Source organism: Oncorhynchus masou, chromosome 10 (assembly GCF_036934945.1).
Source record: "Oncorhynchus masou masou isolate Uvic2021 chromosome 10, UVic_Omas_1.1, whole genome shotgun sequence".
NCBI classification, from domain to species: Eukaryota; Metazoa; Chordata; class Actinopteri; order Salmoniformes; family Salmonidae; genus Oncorhynchus; species Oncorhynchus masou.
The window spans coordinates 15,611,645-15,624,369 of NC_088221.1; the positions used below are offsets into that span (position 1 = coordinate 15,611,645).

At 42.1% G+C, this 12,725-nt stretch overlaps 1 protein-coding gene across 3 annotated transcripts in view; it reads left to right on the top strand.

Annotated features, from left to right (window-relative positions):
- The window catches only part of LOC135547223 (integrin alpha-6-like), a 30,435-nt gene extending 17,965 nt beyond the window's left edge, over positions 1 to 12,470 (top strand). Inside the window, exons 7-26 of one of the 3 annotated variants that reach the window (XM_064976016.1) lie at positions 1,403 to 1,596; positions 1,682 to 1,776; positions 1,884 to 2,011; positions 2,120 to 2,209; positions 2,330 to 2,391; positions 2,518 to 2,687; positions 2,774 to 2,917; positions 3,054 to 3,169; positions 3,289 to 3,448; positions 3,537 to 3,623; positions 3,729 to 3,808; positions 8,188 to 8,265; positions 8,994 to 9,096; positions 9,188 to 9,364; positions 9,498 to 9,590; positions 9,672 to 9,788; positions 9,896 to 9,994; positions 10,119 to 10,244; positions 10,414 to 10,548; positions 11,073 to 11,161. In XM_064976016.1, coding sequence (XP_064832088.1) covers positions 1,403 to 1,596; positions 1,682 to 1,776; positions 1,884 to 2,011; positions 2,120 to 2,209; positions 2,330 to 2,391; positions 2,518 to 2,687; positions 2,774 to 2,917; positions 3,054 to 3,169; positions 3,289 to 3,448; positions 3,537 to 3,623; positions 3,729 to 3,808; positions 8,188 to 8,265; positions 8,994 to 9,096; positions 9,188 to 9,364; positions 9,498 to 9,590; positions 9,672 to 9,788; positions 9,896 to 9,994; positions 10,119 to 10,244; positions 10,414 to 10,521 — 2,227 coding nt within the window. In that variant the 3' untranslated portion in view covers positions 10,522 to 10,548; positions 11,073 to 11,161. Of the gene's footprint in view, positions 1 to 1,402; positions 1,597 to 1,681; positions 1,777 to 1,883; positions 2,012 to 2,119; positions 2,210 to 2,329; positions 2,392 to 2,517; positions 2,688 to 2,773; positions 2,918 to 3,053; positions 3,170 to 3,288; positions 3,449 to 3,536; positions 3,809 to 8,187; positions 8,266 to 8,993; positions 9,097 to 9,187; positions 9,365 to 9,497; positions 9,591 to 9,671; positions 9,789 to 9,895; positions 9,995 to 10,118; positions 10,245 to 10,413; positions 10,549 to 11,072 lie in introns of all 3 variants that reach the window. The other 2 variants (XM_064976015.1, XM_064976013.1) reach the window with 2 other exon arrangements.
- Positions 12,471 to 12,725: the final 255 nt, after the last annotated feature.

Here is a 12,725-nt window from a genome sequence, read left to right on the forward strand (position 1 = left end):
AGCCATGGGCCCATTTTTCCTTGAGCGGATGTTTGGGGGGCCGGAACTTAGTTATAAATAATTTGTACACTGCAAATTCACTTCAAGAATCCCAAACAGACACAATATTTGGCATAAACAGAATAATTTCAAACCTTGATTACATTGGGATGAGAGCTCTGCTTCCCAAGCTGAGTCTGACGGGCCCCGACATTATACATAGGGTTAGTGCCGCATAGGGCCATTTTTTTATCATAAATACCTAGGATATGGGCATGGCTTGAGCCATTTGAGCCCAAGCGGAGCCGTTGCTATGGGTACTTACAGATCCAGAGCCGCCATGAGCAGAGTGCATGCAGAGTGAACAGCGTGCAGGGAGTGAGTGACACACAGAGCAGCTAATGGATTTACTAATGGAGGAAGTTATTTCTGGTTTCGGGCAGGGCCGAAAATTTGGCAGAAACAAATCGGCCTGGGTAGGGTAGGGCATGAACATTGTGGGCATGGGTAGGGCTTGGGTTTAAAATGCATGCTTGTGCAGGGCTCTAATTGGGATACGATCACAGTGTGAATACTTGGGAACAGATTTACAATCCCTTTGAGATGATTTCCTGGTGATTTTTAGGAAAATTATATCCCCTCAAAAACGCAACATGTAAAGTGTTGGTGCCATGTTTTATGAGCTGAAATAAAAGATCCCAGGAATGTTCGAATACGTGCAAAAAAAAGCAGACAAGATAATCCATCCACCTGACAGGTGTGGCATATTATGAAGCTGACAAAACAGCATGATCATTGCTCAGGTGCACCCTGTGTTGGGGACAATAAAAGGCCACTCTAAAATGTGCAGTTTTGTCACATAACACAATGCAACAGATGTCGCAAGTTTTGAGGGAGCATGCAATTGGCTGGCCAGCTGCAGGGTTCTCCACCAGAGCTGTTGCCAGAGCATTTAATGTTCATTTCTCTAGCATAAGCCGCCTCCAACGTTGTTTTTGAGGATTTGGCAGTACGTCCACTCAGCCTCACTACCGCCGCACACGTGTAACCATGTCAGCCCAGGACCTCCACATTCGGCTTCTTTACCTGCGGGATCATCTGGGACCAGCGACCCGGACAGCTGATGAAACTGAGGAGTTTCTCTGTATGTAATAAAGCCCTTTTGTGGGGAAAACTCATTCTGATTGGCTCCCCAGTAGGTGGGCCTGGCTGCACCCCTGCCAAGTCATGTGAAATGCATAATTGACTGATTTCCTATATGAACTGTAACTCAGTAAAATCTTTGAAATTGTTGCTTGTTGCGTTTATATTTTTGTTCAGTATAAAATCACCCGCCTATTGGGGAACCCCGCATTATGTCATCAAACCTACATGGATATTGTAGCTTATGTTTCAAATATCGCCTTTATTTTTTGCATCACAGGTGGCAGGATATTGTTGTGGGAGCCCCTCAGTTCTTCATGAAAGAGGGAGACTTTGGAGGAGCTGTTTATGTCTACATCAACCAGGCAGGAAAGTGGGACAAGATCACCCCAATCCGCCTCAATGGAACCAAAGACTCAATGTTTGGGCTGGCAGTGGAGAACATCGGTGACATCAATCAGGACTCCTATCAAGGTGGGAACCTGGCATCTGTACTTATTTCTGACCTTTCTGTGCTTGTGTCATAACATTCCACAGCTAAATGGCTTCTCTTTTACAGACATTGCTGTTGGAGCGCCCTACGCTGATGCCGGGGCAGGAAAAGTGTACATTTACCACGGTTCTGCTATTGGAATCAACACCAAGCCAGCACAGGTTGGTTATGCAGTGTTTTATTGGTCACGGGATATGCTTGTTGACGTAGTGGAATGACATCACTGCTGCATCCCATTTTCACCAATTGATTTATTTTGTCATTCCAGATCCTTGAGGGAATGCCCAACAACATCAGATTATTTGGATATTCTCTGGCTGGGAATATGGATTTAGATAAGAATTCCTATCCTGATATAGCTGTTGGGTCTCTCTCAGATACAGTTCTCGTTTACAGGTAACGATCTTGTTCGGCTATCTACAACAATCCAGTTACGACCTCACAGATACATTTGACGATAACACATACAGTAACAACTCGCATAACAACTCTCTTTTTTTTTAGGGCAAGGCCAATTATTAGCATTCAGAAGGATGTCAAAATTACTCCAAAGGAAATTGACCTGACAAAGAGAACCTGTGGCAACAGTATCTGGTAAGGTGTTGATGGGATTTGATGAGTGCTCATGTTTGAAAATATGTCTGACATCTTTGCGCTTCTGTAGATTTGTTTCCTAGGAACACAATTGAATTATAATCCATTTGTTGTCTATAGCTTGACCGTGGAGGCCTGTTTCACCTATAAAGCAAACCCTGTATCCTACAGCCCAAAACTAAGTAAGCGAAGAATCTCTCTTCTTTCACCTCAGCCCAATTGGCGTACTTTTGTCATAGTCCTGAAAGTCCTGAATCCCTTTTGTCCTTACATAATACACACTGTTGTTCTGGAATGTTTCCTTACAGCTATCCGCTACGCATTTGAGGGTGAGGCAGATCGCAGGAAGCAAGGGCTTCCCTCCAGGATCCTCTTCCTCAACAAGTCTCGCACCGACCAGGACTTCCAATCGACCGGAACTCTGGACCTCCGGGGACAAAACAAAAGAGCTTGCACCAAGACAAAAATCAAACTGCAGGTAGTACTTTTTGTTGTTCTTCTAACCCTCTTGTGATTCTAGAAGGATACCTAGAAGGGAGTCATAATTGTGTTCTCTGTCTGTAGGATAACATCAGGGACAAGCTGCGTGGTATTCCCATTGAGGTGTCGTTGGGAATCCAGGGTACCAAGCGGCAGAAGAGGCAGAACGCTCTCCCCCAGCTTGTGCCTATTCTTGACAACTCCCAGCCAAGCAAGGTCGTCACTGAGGTAACCATCCTTTCCCAACTGTTACACATGTTTCATGATGTCATTGAATGTCTCAGAGTGATTGGAATTCAGTACATTTTAGAATGGACTTACTGTCGGATGCATTGAAAATGAGCTTGATCTTGCTTCATTACAGGTGAACTTCTTAAAGGAGGGATGCGGAAACGATAATATTTGCCAGAGTAGCTTACAACTGGAGTACAGATTCTGCTCCAAAGAGCTCAACCAAGATATATTTCCTCCATTACCTATGTGAGTATGAACAAACATTCTTAGTGCATATACATTCTGGGACTTTCATGATAAGATTTGGAAAAGAAAACCACGACTCTGAGGAAGAGGTATCAGGCAATGTTTTGTTTTTCATCCAGGGAGAATGGGCTACCAGTGATCTCCCTCAGCGATCAGAAGGACATAGCTCTGGAGGTGACAGTGAAGAACAGAAATGGGGATGATGCCCATGAGGCTAAACTGGTGGGGATGTTCCCCAACGCTCTCTCATACTCCGGTTTCCGCTCTCAGAAAATGACAGTAAGTGAAGTGACTCTGGTTTATTTCAGCATACAACCTTTTTGCTATCCGTCAAGTAATACCATTGTAATGAGTTCCTGTTCTCCAGAGGGATAAACCGGTTCTCTGTTTAGCCAACCAGAATGGCTCCCAAACAGAGTGTGAACTGGGGAATCCATTCAAAAGAGATTCAGAGGTAGGCTATGCACTTGTTTTCATTACAGTATTTTTTATAATTCTGTCATTGTGTGGCTCACTTGTGGTGAATGTTATGAAATATTTGGATGCAATGTGTTTCCAGGTTACTTTCTACATAATCTTGAGCACTGCTGGTATCTCTCTCGATACGGCAGAAATTAATATTGACCTTGAGCTTCAAACGTAAGTGGCACTATTATTTTTTCACAAAGGTGACTGATGATTGACTTGTATAAATCCTTTTTTCTTCAATTCAGTCTGGTATGATAACGGTAGCCCCTATCTGCAAAAGTATGGTGTCTGTGGAAAGCTGAGTATCTTGGCCATTGATCTACCTTCTTTGGTGTGACTTAATAGCATATATGGGAAAACACATTTATAAGGGCAGGCTGAGCCGATGACCGCTACCTAGATTGCAGATGTTAATATATATTTTTTTAATTTAACTAGGCAAGTCAATTAAGAACAAATTCTTATTTTCAATGACTGCCTAGGAACAGTGGTTTAACTTCTTTGTTTAGGGGCAGAGCGACAGTTATTGTTTTGTAACTTGTCAGCTCGGGGATTCGATCTTGCAACCTTTCGGTTACTAGTCCAACGCTCTAACCACTAGAGTTGACTTGGGCGGGACAAAGCAAGGCCGAGAAACATTTATGCGTGATGCGAACAATTGCTACCTGGCTCAGAGGACGAGACGTACCGAGCACCGTACATTACATTGTAAACATATTTAAATGCTTTTTCATCAAATATGGCTTCTCAAGAAAATAAAAAAGAATATCGAAGTGAAGTAAACTCAAATAAATATATCTAACAGGAACCTAAATAGAAGGCCGCTATGAATAAGTATATCGACATAGACGCTTTAAATACAATTCTGGAGTCGGACTCGGATCAGGGGAGCGATTTGGAAAAGGAGGAATTCGACTCGGCCGACGAAGATTGCTTTCTAGAAGGATTCAATCCTCTTTTAGATCTGTAAGTAAATGATTTCCATGGCTTTGCATAGCTAATTTACTATGTGTATTTCAGTTTTTATAAGTTGTCTGCTTTCTGTGCTTTGGATTTAGTTTACATAGGCCTATGTAACAAGTAATTTCAATGTTCTATAACTCCAAAGTAGTTATTGTCTAAGTTTCATCCACTATACCCTTATGGCCATTGTTTATTCAGAGTGGTTAAATGCTGAAGACACATTTCAGTTGTACAACTGACTAGGTATCCCCATTTTCCTTTCCCTTTCTTTGTGGTTCTCACCTCTACCTTTGTCTTCAAATTGTTACTGTTTGCATTGTGTGTGTGCTTCTCACCATCTATGTGAGTCATGTCCAGATCAAATTTAGGCTTGGTGTTTTTACTTTACAGTAATAATGTTTGGTAAATTTAGTCAACTTTTATTCTGTGTGTCTTACAACAAAATATCCCTTTTATTTTAGTCGCCACAGAGTGGAGGATGCATAGAATTTGGATGATGACGTTTGGGAGTCCCCCTTCCCAGCAAGCGCCCCTGCCGGTCAAGGTCTTCACCCCCCACTGCTCTGTCAATCACCCCGTCTGATGGTTCTAAATCCACCACTCGACAAAGGCCCCACTCCTCTTCAACCACCCCCACTGCAGGCCCTGGCACCACTCCCCTGTCTGCAAGTTCATCTGGTGGTGCGGAGGCAGGGAGGAGATCTAGGCCTCAACAGAGAAGAGGGAGGTGCGGAGGCAGGGAGGAGATCTAGGCCTCAACAGAGAAGAGGGAGGTGCGGAGGCAGGGAGGAGATCTAGGCCTCAACAGAGAAGAGGGAGGTGCGGAGGCAGGGAGGAGATCTAGGCCTCAACAGAGAAGAGGGAGGTGCGGAGGCAGGGAGGAGATCTAGGCCTCAACAGAGAAGAGGGAGGTGCGGAGGCAGGGAGGAGATCTAGGCCTCAACAGAGAAGAGGGAGAGGTGGAGGCAGGGAGGAGATCTAGGCCTCAACAGAGAAGAGGGAGGTGCGGAGGCAGGGAGGAGATCTAGGCCTCAACAGAGAAGAGGGAGGTGCGGAGGCAGGGAGGAGATCTAGGCCTCAACAGAGAAGAGGGAGGTGCGGAGGCAGGGAGGAGATCTAGGCCTCAACAGAGAAGAGGGAGAGGCGGTGGAAGCAGCACAACGGAGGACAGGTGCTGTACAGTCCTTCAAGATGATGAGGAGCCAGAACAATTTAGATTTAAACCCAAACGACTTAAAGGCCCCCCTTACAGCTGGGGACCTTCCCAAACGACCTGAAGGCTCCCCTTACTGCTGGGGGCCTTCCCAAACAACCTGAAGGCCCCCCTTACAGCTGGGGGCCTTCCCAAACAACTTGAAGGCCTCCCTTACAGCTGTTTCAGCTTTACTTTACCACCTCTGTACTGGGAACACTAATGAGTAATACGGACAAGAAGCAGCAGAGAGGGAAGGAAGATGTCTTGGAAACCTGTCACCAGGGGTGACATGCTCAACTACATGTCCTTGGTGATTAACATGGGACTGGTAAAGGTATCAAGACTAGTTGACAACTGGAGCAAGACCCCACTCTATCTGTTTTGAGTTCCCCACCTCCATCGTAGGTGAAAACCGATTCCCGGCCATCAACCGTGCTCTTCACATGAGTGACCCACAAAAGGATCAGGACAATGACCAGAAGGGGACTTCAGGGTCTGATCGTCTTGTAAGAGTCAAGCCCCTTTATCATGACATTATTTCCAGCCTGCTCAAAATCTATCTATAGTTGAGTGCATGGTTGCCTCAAAGGCTCGAATTGGCTTGAAGCAGTATATGAAAAATAAGCCGACCAAGTGGGGCTACAAGCTCTTTGTGCTGATTCAGCCCCTGCCTACACGTGAACCCTTTTCATCTTTGAAGGCAAGGTGATCACAGCCACTGGGAAGGGCCTCAGTTATGACTCTGTTATGCAGCTGATGGACTTCCCCTTACTTGGCAGTGAGTACAAGCTCTTTGTGGACCATTTTTTACACTAGTCCCATGCTTTTCATAGACCTCTAGAACAATAAAATATTGGCTTGTGGCACCATTCGTCCTAACAGAATCGCGTTTCCCTAAGACCAAGGTAAACGGCATGACAAAGACAGCGAAGAGGGGTACTATATGTTGGATCAGGACTAATAAGCTGCTTTTTGTGAAATGGATAGACACTATGGAAGTAACCACTCTCACCACACAGCATAAGGCATTTAATAACAACCACGGGTGAGGAATAATGTCCCCGTTTCTGTGAAGGACTGATGCTCTGATAGGCTACTACCAGGTCCTCCACAAGACCAGGAAGTGGTATAAGACTTCTGTTTACCACTTTGTGGACATTGCTACAGTAAATGCTTTCATTCTCCACAAGCAGATGGCCAAAGCAAAAGGTCAAACCCCTCTCTCCCAGTTGGCCTTCTGAGAGCAGCTGGTGTTGGAAATGGCTGAATTAGGGGCCTGAATTAGGGGCCCACCTAGGGGGGGGGGGGGGGGGTGAAATGCCAGCTCACTTTTTGTTTCCTGGCAGAGAGGGACTGCTTCAAAGACTATTGACATGCACAAGCGATGGTGAAATCTAATCATCTGGGATGTAAAACGAACACGAATGCCATTTGTAAATAGTTTCTATTCATTCCATTTTTGCACATTTTCTAGTGAAAGACACATGTGAAACCAAGTTGTGTTTCAGAATACATTTTATATCATTTTTTATGTAAACATGTTGCTTTAATATTGTTTTTGTAAACAGTTCATTTGAATGTGGGACCAATACATTGGATAAGCCTACGCTAAACGTTCAGGCACTTTGGAGAGGTTGAAAAAACACTTCTATGTCCCCCGACACCACCACAATGTTTGAGAGAGGTTGTTGTTGTAGAAATGTTGTTTTTATAGTTTAACAATAACTTTTAGGCACATACATTTTGCAAAAACAGTGCAATTACCACATTCAGACACTTTGGAGAGGTTGAAAGGGCACTGAAATGTACCCTGGCTAACCCAGAACATCACCACAATGTTTGAAGTGAGGTTGATATGGTAAAAATAGTTTTTATACTGAACAAATAGCATTTAGGGATTGCAAATATGTAACAGCACTGGAATTATCTAATTTGCAGACATATCTCACATTGGAGAGGTTTAGGGACACTTGGAAATGTCCCTTGACCACACCTGACACCACTTACTAAAACATCTGCCCATTGCTAATTGTTAGGTCTATCAAGCCTATTGTTTTTTCTGATATTGTTCACATGTTGTGGAAGCCACCTGATGTGTTTCCAGCTCTCTTCCTCAATAATTCACTTATAGCTAGCTGGTCAATGAAAGATGACCATCAAAAGAACAATAAAAACGTATTTTGTGTGTTCTTGTTCATGTGTAAACTATCTTCTGATCATTTCCTCATCTCTCAGATGTCTTCTTTCCAAATATACAAAGTTTCTGCATGTCAGAAGCATGTAATTACACACGAACAGCAGTTACTTTTGGTTATGTCTATTTCAGGCGGAAATGTCTCTTTTGCCATTACATTTTAAGAGGATAACTTAGGTGTCACTTCTCTACCTTCAGGACCAGTACACAGGACAAAATGGGAAGAGTGAAAGCAAAGGCGAAAGTCGTGATTGAGCTGTTACTTTCTGTTGCAGGGTAAGTAGTGTTTCTAACATATTCACTTGTTGACTACTGCATCAACTAGATTTCAAATACTTTTTTTTGATCTGATTTATTTAAAAGTACACGGAGAGCGAACATTACTGGCATCCATGTCAATCTCTCATGGCTCAAAGTGGAAGAGAGATAGACATCATCATTACTTGCTTTCGTAAGACATGTTGACAAGGTGAAGGTACCGAGCTGTCTGTTTTTAAAATACTAGCACACAGCTCGGACACCCCCTTGCATACCCCACAAGACATGCCACCAGAGGTCTCTTTACAGTCCAGAACAGACTATGGAGGCGCTCAGCACTACATAGAGCCATGACTACACAGAACTCTATTCCACATCAGGTAACTGATGCAAGCAGTAGAATCAGACTTAAAAATCAGGTATAAATACACCTTATGGAACAGTGGAGACTGTGAAGTAACACACACAGACACATGCACACACACACACGATAACATACGCACTATACACACACGAACAAATATATTTTGTGTTGTAGATATGTGGTGTTGGAGTAAGGGCCCGTGGGCACACACTTAGTGTGTTGTGAATTCTGTAATGAATGTATTGTAATGTTTTTAAAATGGTATAACTGCCTTAATTCCGACAGACCCCAGGAAGAGTAGCTGCTGCCTTGGCAGCAGCTAATGGAGATCCTTAATAAATACAAATGTAGTCCACTAATATGTGGTTTGTTTATCAATCAGAGTTGCGAGACCCTCCCAGGTGTATTTTGGGGGGGATGTGAAAGGAGAGAGTGCCATCAAGACAGAAGAGGAGATCGGCGGTTTGATTGATTATGAATTTAAGGTAATTATCATTGTCTGCTTATCTCAGTTTCTCAATATCACGTTGTCTGAGTTTGACCGTGGTGTAAAAAATGTTAATATTATACCTCCAGATAATCAATTTGGGTAAGCCATTGAAGTCCTTTGGCACAGCCTCGTTGAACATCCAGTGGCCCAAAGAGAATGTGGATGGGAAATGGCTGTTATATCTGGTTAAGATCAGCAGTACTGGCCTGGAAGAGATCCCCTGCTCCCCGGAGACTGAGATCAACTCTCTCAAACACATTCAGGTAATACTTTCCTACTGAAGTTTCACTGTACCTAATGCATTTGTGGAAAAGCAAAATGGGCCAGAAATTAAGCCTTATTAAGACATTCAAGTTTGAATCACTAACTTGTGATTGAGTTTATTTATTTTTTTAGGATTCCAGCATATCTAGGAAAAAGCGCGAAGTTGGAGGCAAAAAATCTGGAAGCAAAATTACTTTATTGGACCAAAAAAAGCACAAGATTTTGGTAAACACACTTTCACTTGCATTTAAAAATAGATCAATAATGACACGTTGTCTGTCTGACAAAAGGTTATGTTCCTCTCAGATGTGTGGCAATGGCTATGACGCTAGATGTGTGGCGATCAAGTGCCCTCTACAGGGCTTGGACAGTAGTGCAGTGATTGCGCTGCGATGCCGTTTGTGGAACGCTACCTTCCTTGAGGTGAGAAACAACATGCCTGTTGCTATTTGCTTTTCAAAAGACCCCTAAATAGCAGATACGAATAATTCAGTCATTCTCTAACATTGAAAACCTTTGTTTTGAAACAGAATTATGCCAATTTGAACTATCTTGATATAATTGTGAAAGCATCCATCAGCCTTGACGCTCCTGCAAAAAATATGGTTCTCAGGAATGCTGAGACTCAGGTGTGTGGCACAGAAGAACGCTTGACATCCGTTATCATCCACTCACACAATGACACCTTCACTGATCAATACAATTTTAAGAATGCATATGTAACAAATATACATTCTTCTTGTACCCATGCAGGTGAGAGTCACGGTGTTTCCAGAGAAGGCAGTAACCCAGTATGGTGGAGTTCCATGGTGGATCATCCTAGTGGCTGTCCTGGCTGGTATTCTGATGTTGGCATTGCTAGTGTTTCTACTCTGGAAGGTAGGCATGGTCTACAACCGCAACACACTTACCAACATATTCACTGTATTGTACTCTGAGCTATTAGTAGACACGTGCAACATTGAATCATTATTCATTCAGGTAGTATTATAGTATATCTGTGTTCTCATATTGTTCCCAATGATTCATCACCCTCGCTCTCCTTTAGTGTGGTTTCTTCAAGAGAGCCCCACAAGACCAGTACGATGCAGCATATCACAAGGCTCAGATCCATGTTCAGGCCTCTGATAAAGAGAAACTCACTACTGAGGCATAGTGCCCGTTCTCTGCGCTCAGACCTGGGGTAAAATGGGCATTGCAGTCAGCATGGCGTGTGGGCTTAAACACTAACTCACTTTTGCTTTAAAGGAAATGTTTACTTCCGCACGTCTCAAGTGCAAAAAGTCAGAGACACATACATAGACCAATGTAGTTTGTACTCTAATTGATAATTTAGCCAATTAGTATGTGAAACGAGCTTTGATATGGTGTTCATTTGTTCATGCATGTGTGTTTGAATTAGGTCAGCATTCAATGCCCCCCCCCCCCCAATGAGCAGTTATTACATTTTCCTACATTTCACACCTATCAACCACTATTTCTTGTGTGCTTTGGAGTGTCTTAATGTTTTATAGGTTTCTGCTTTGTCAGGCTGGCTGTTTGGAAATGCTATTTTGAATACTACTCTTAGCATGCTCTCACACAAAACACTCTTTGGATTGCCTCTCTGATTTGCTTGAGCATTATGCGTGTTCTATTTGTATGTTCAGGTTGATACAAGTCTATAAAATGCAGAATGAATCCTTATCTTTGCTTTTCTCTTGCCAGTGTGGATTTTTCAAACGTTCCGAACATGATGACAGCGTTCCAATATACCATGCTGTACGGATAAGGAAAGAGGCTCGTCAGTTCAAAGACAGGAAAGCCAAGCTGCATTCCTTTGTGAAAAAGCAGTGGGTGACACGCTGGAATGAGAATGAGAACTACTCATAAGACACTTGACTGTTGGGATGCTGTCAGAGACAAGAATCTCCCATTTCTTTTCTAAATATCTCCCATTTTTTTCTAAACATCCCAGTGTCACGAACCCATTGATCTTAGTTATTTATTTTGTACAGTCTAAACTCAATTGACTGCATTTGTGAAGCAAACTCCAAAATAAACGGTGTCCTATCCTGAGGAAATGAGAAGCATCATATCTTACAATTCATTTTCTCTGAATTGGGACTTTTTAAACTAATTATCTGCCATTGATACATTTTTTAAATTTTTTTTTAGCATAAACAGTTTCAATCCAATGTTTACCTGAAGATAATCTTTTTTTTTGCAGTCACTTTTGTCCAATCTAATGTACTGTATAGACTGGAACATTTTGTATGTTTGTATATATTTAAATACTTTAGCACACTGTATATTTATTTTAGTCATTATTTAAAAATAAAAAAAATGCATTGGCCAAATACTTTTTTTTTTTTTTTTTAAATCTAAAAGTTACTTTTCAGTAAGGGCAAATGTTACTGATGATTTTCTAGTGCTACACAGACTAAAAAGTAGCTACAGGTATTAGGCAAACAATATTGTCATTGGGACTCATTTCTTTGCACTTGCTTTGATTATAAAAAAGGTCATTCAATACAGCTGTTAGATATAAATCAGTTAAGAGTTTTGAGTTAGAACTATGATTAACACCATACCTTAGTTTACCCCCCTGTACTGGGATATGCATCAGTTAATAGCAATGCAGCTGGGACAACTGGAACCAACAAGTAATAAAATGCTAATTATTGTTTAGCTAATTGTATTTGAAGGATGTGTGGGTATTGAAGATGACACAAAATACGCACCAAAATGCAGATTTGAGAAACATTGTGATCTTGTTGATGAATAACCTGCATCGTTGTTCACTTGTGGTTATGGCCAGGTCCAGGTGATGGAGTTTGGACACTCCAAATTGGTTGTTCACACATAGGTTCACTGTGATAAGAGGTGCGACTAAATTATCATTGTTCACATTTAAATCTAAATGTATGTTTTATGTGATTGCCTCTGTATCAGATTTCATTATATAGAATCTATTCAAAGGGATATTGCTATGGAATGGTGATCAGTGAGAAAAATTTAGTAGCCCTACATAAAAAAAGGGGGGGGATTTATGTAAATCACTGGCTATTCATTCCTCAATTCAGATGTTTTGAATACTGTGCAAATTGCAATAAATAGAGATGTATGAAAGTTGTACCAGTATTTCACTCCTTTTCCTCCTTCTGTTTTACATATCTATGGCCAAAATATATTAGGTTAGGCCAGATATAAACTCGGCAAAAAAGAAACATCCTCTCACTGTCAACTGCGTTTATTTTCAGCAAACTTAACATGTGTAAATATTAGTATGAACATAAGATTCAACAACTGAGACAAAGTGAACAAGTTCCACAGACGTGACGAACAGAAATGGAATAATGTGTCCCTGAACAAAGGGTG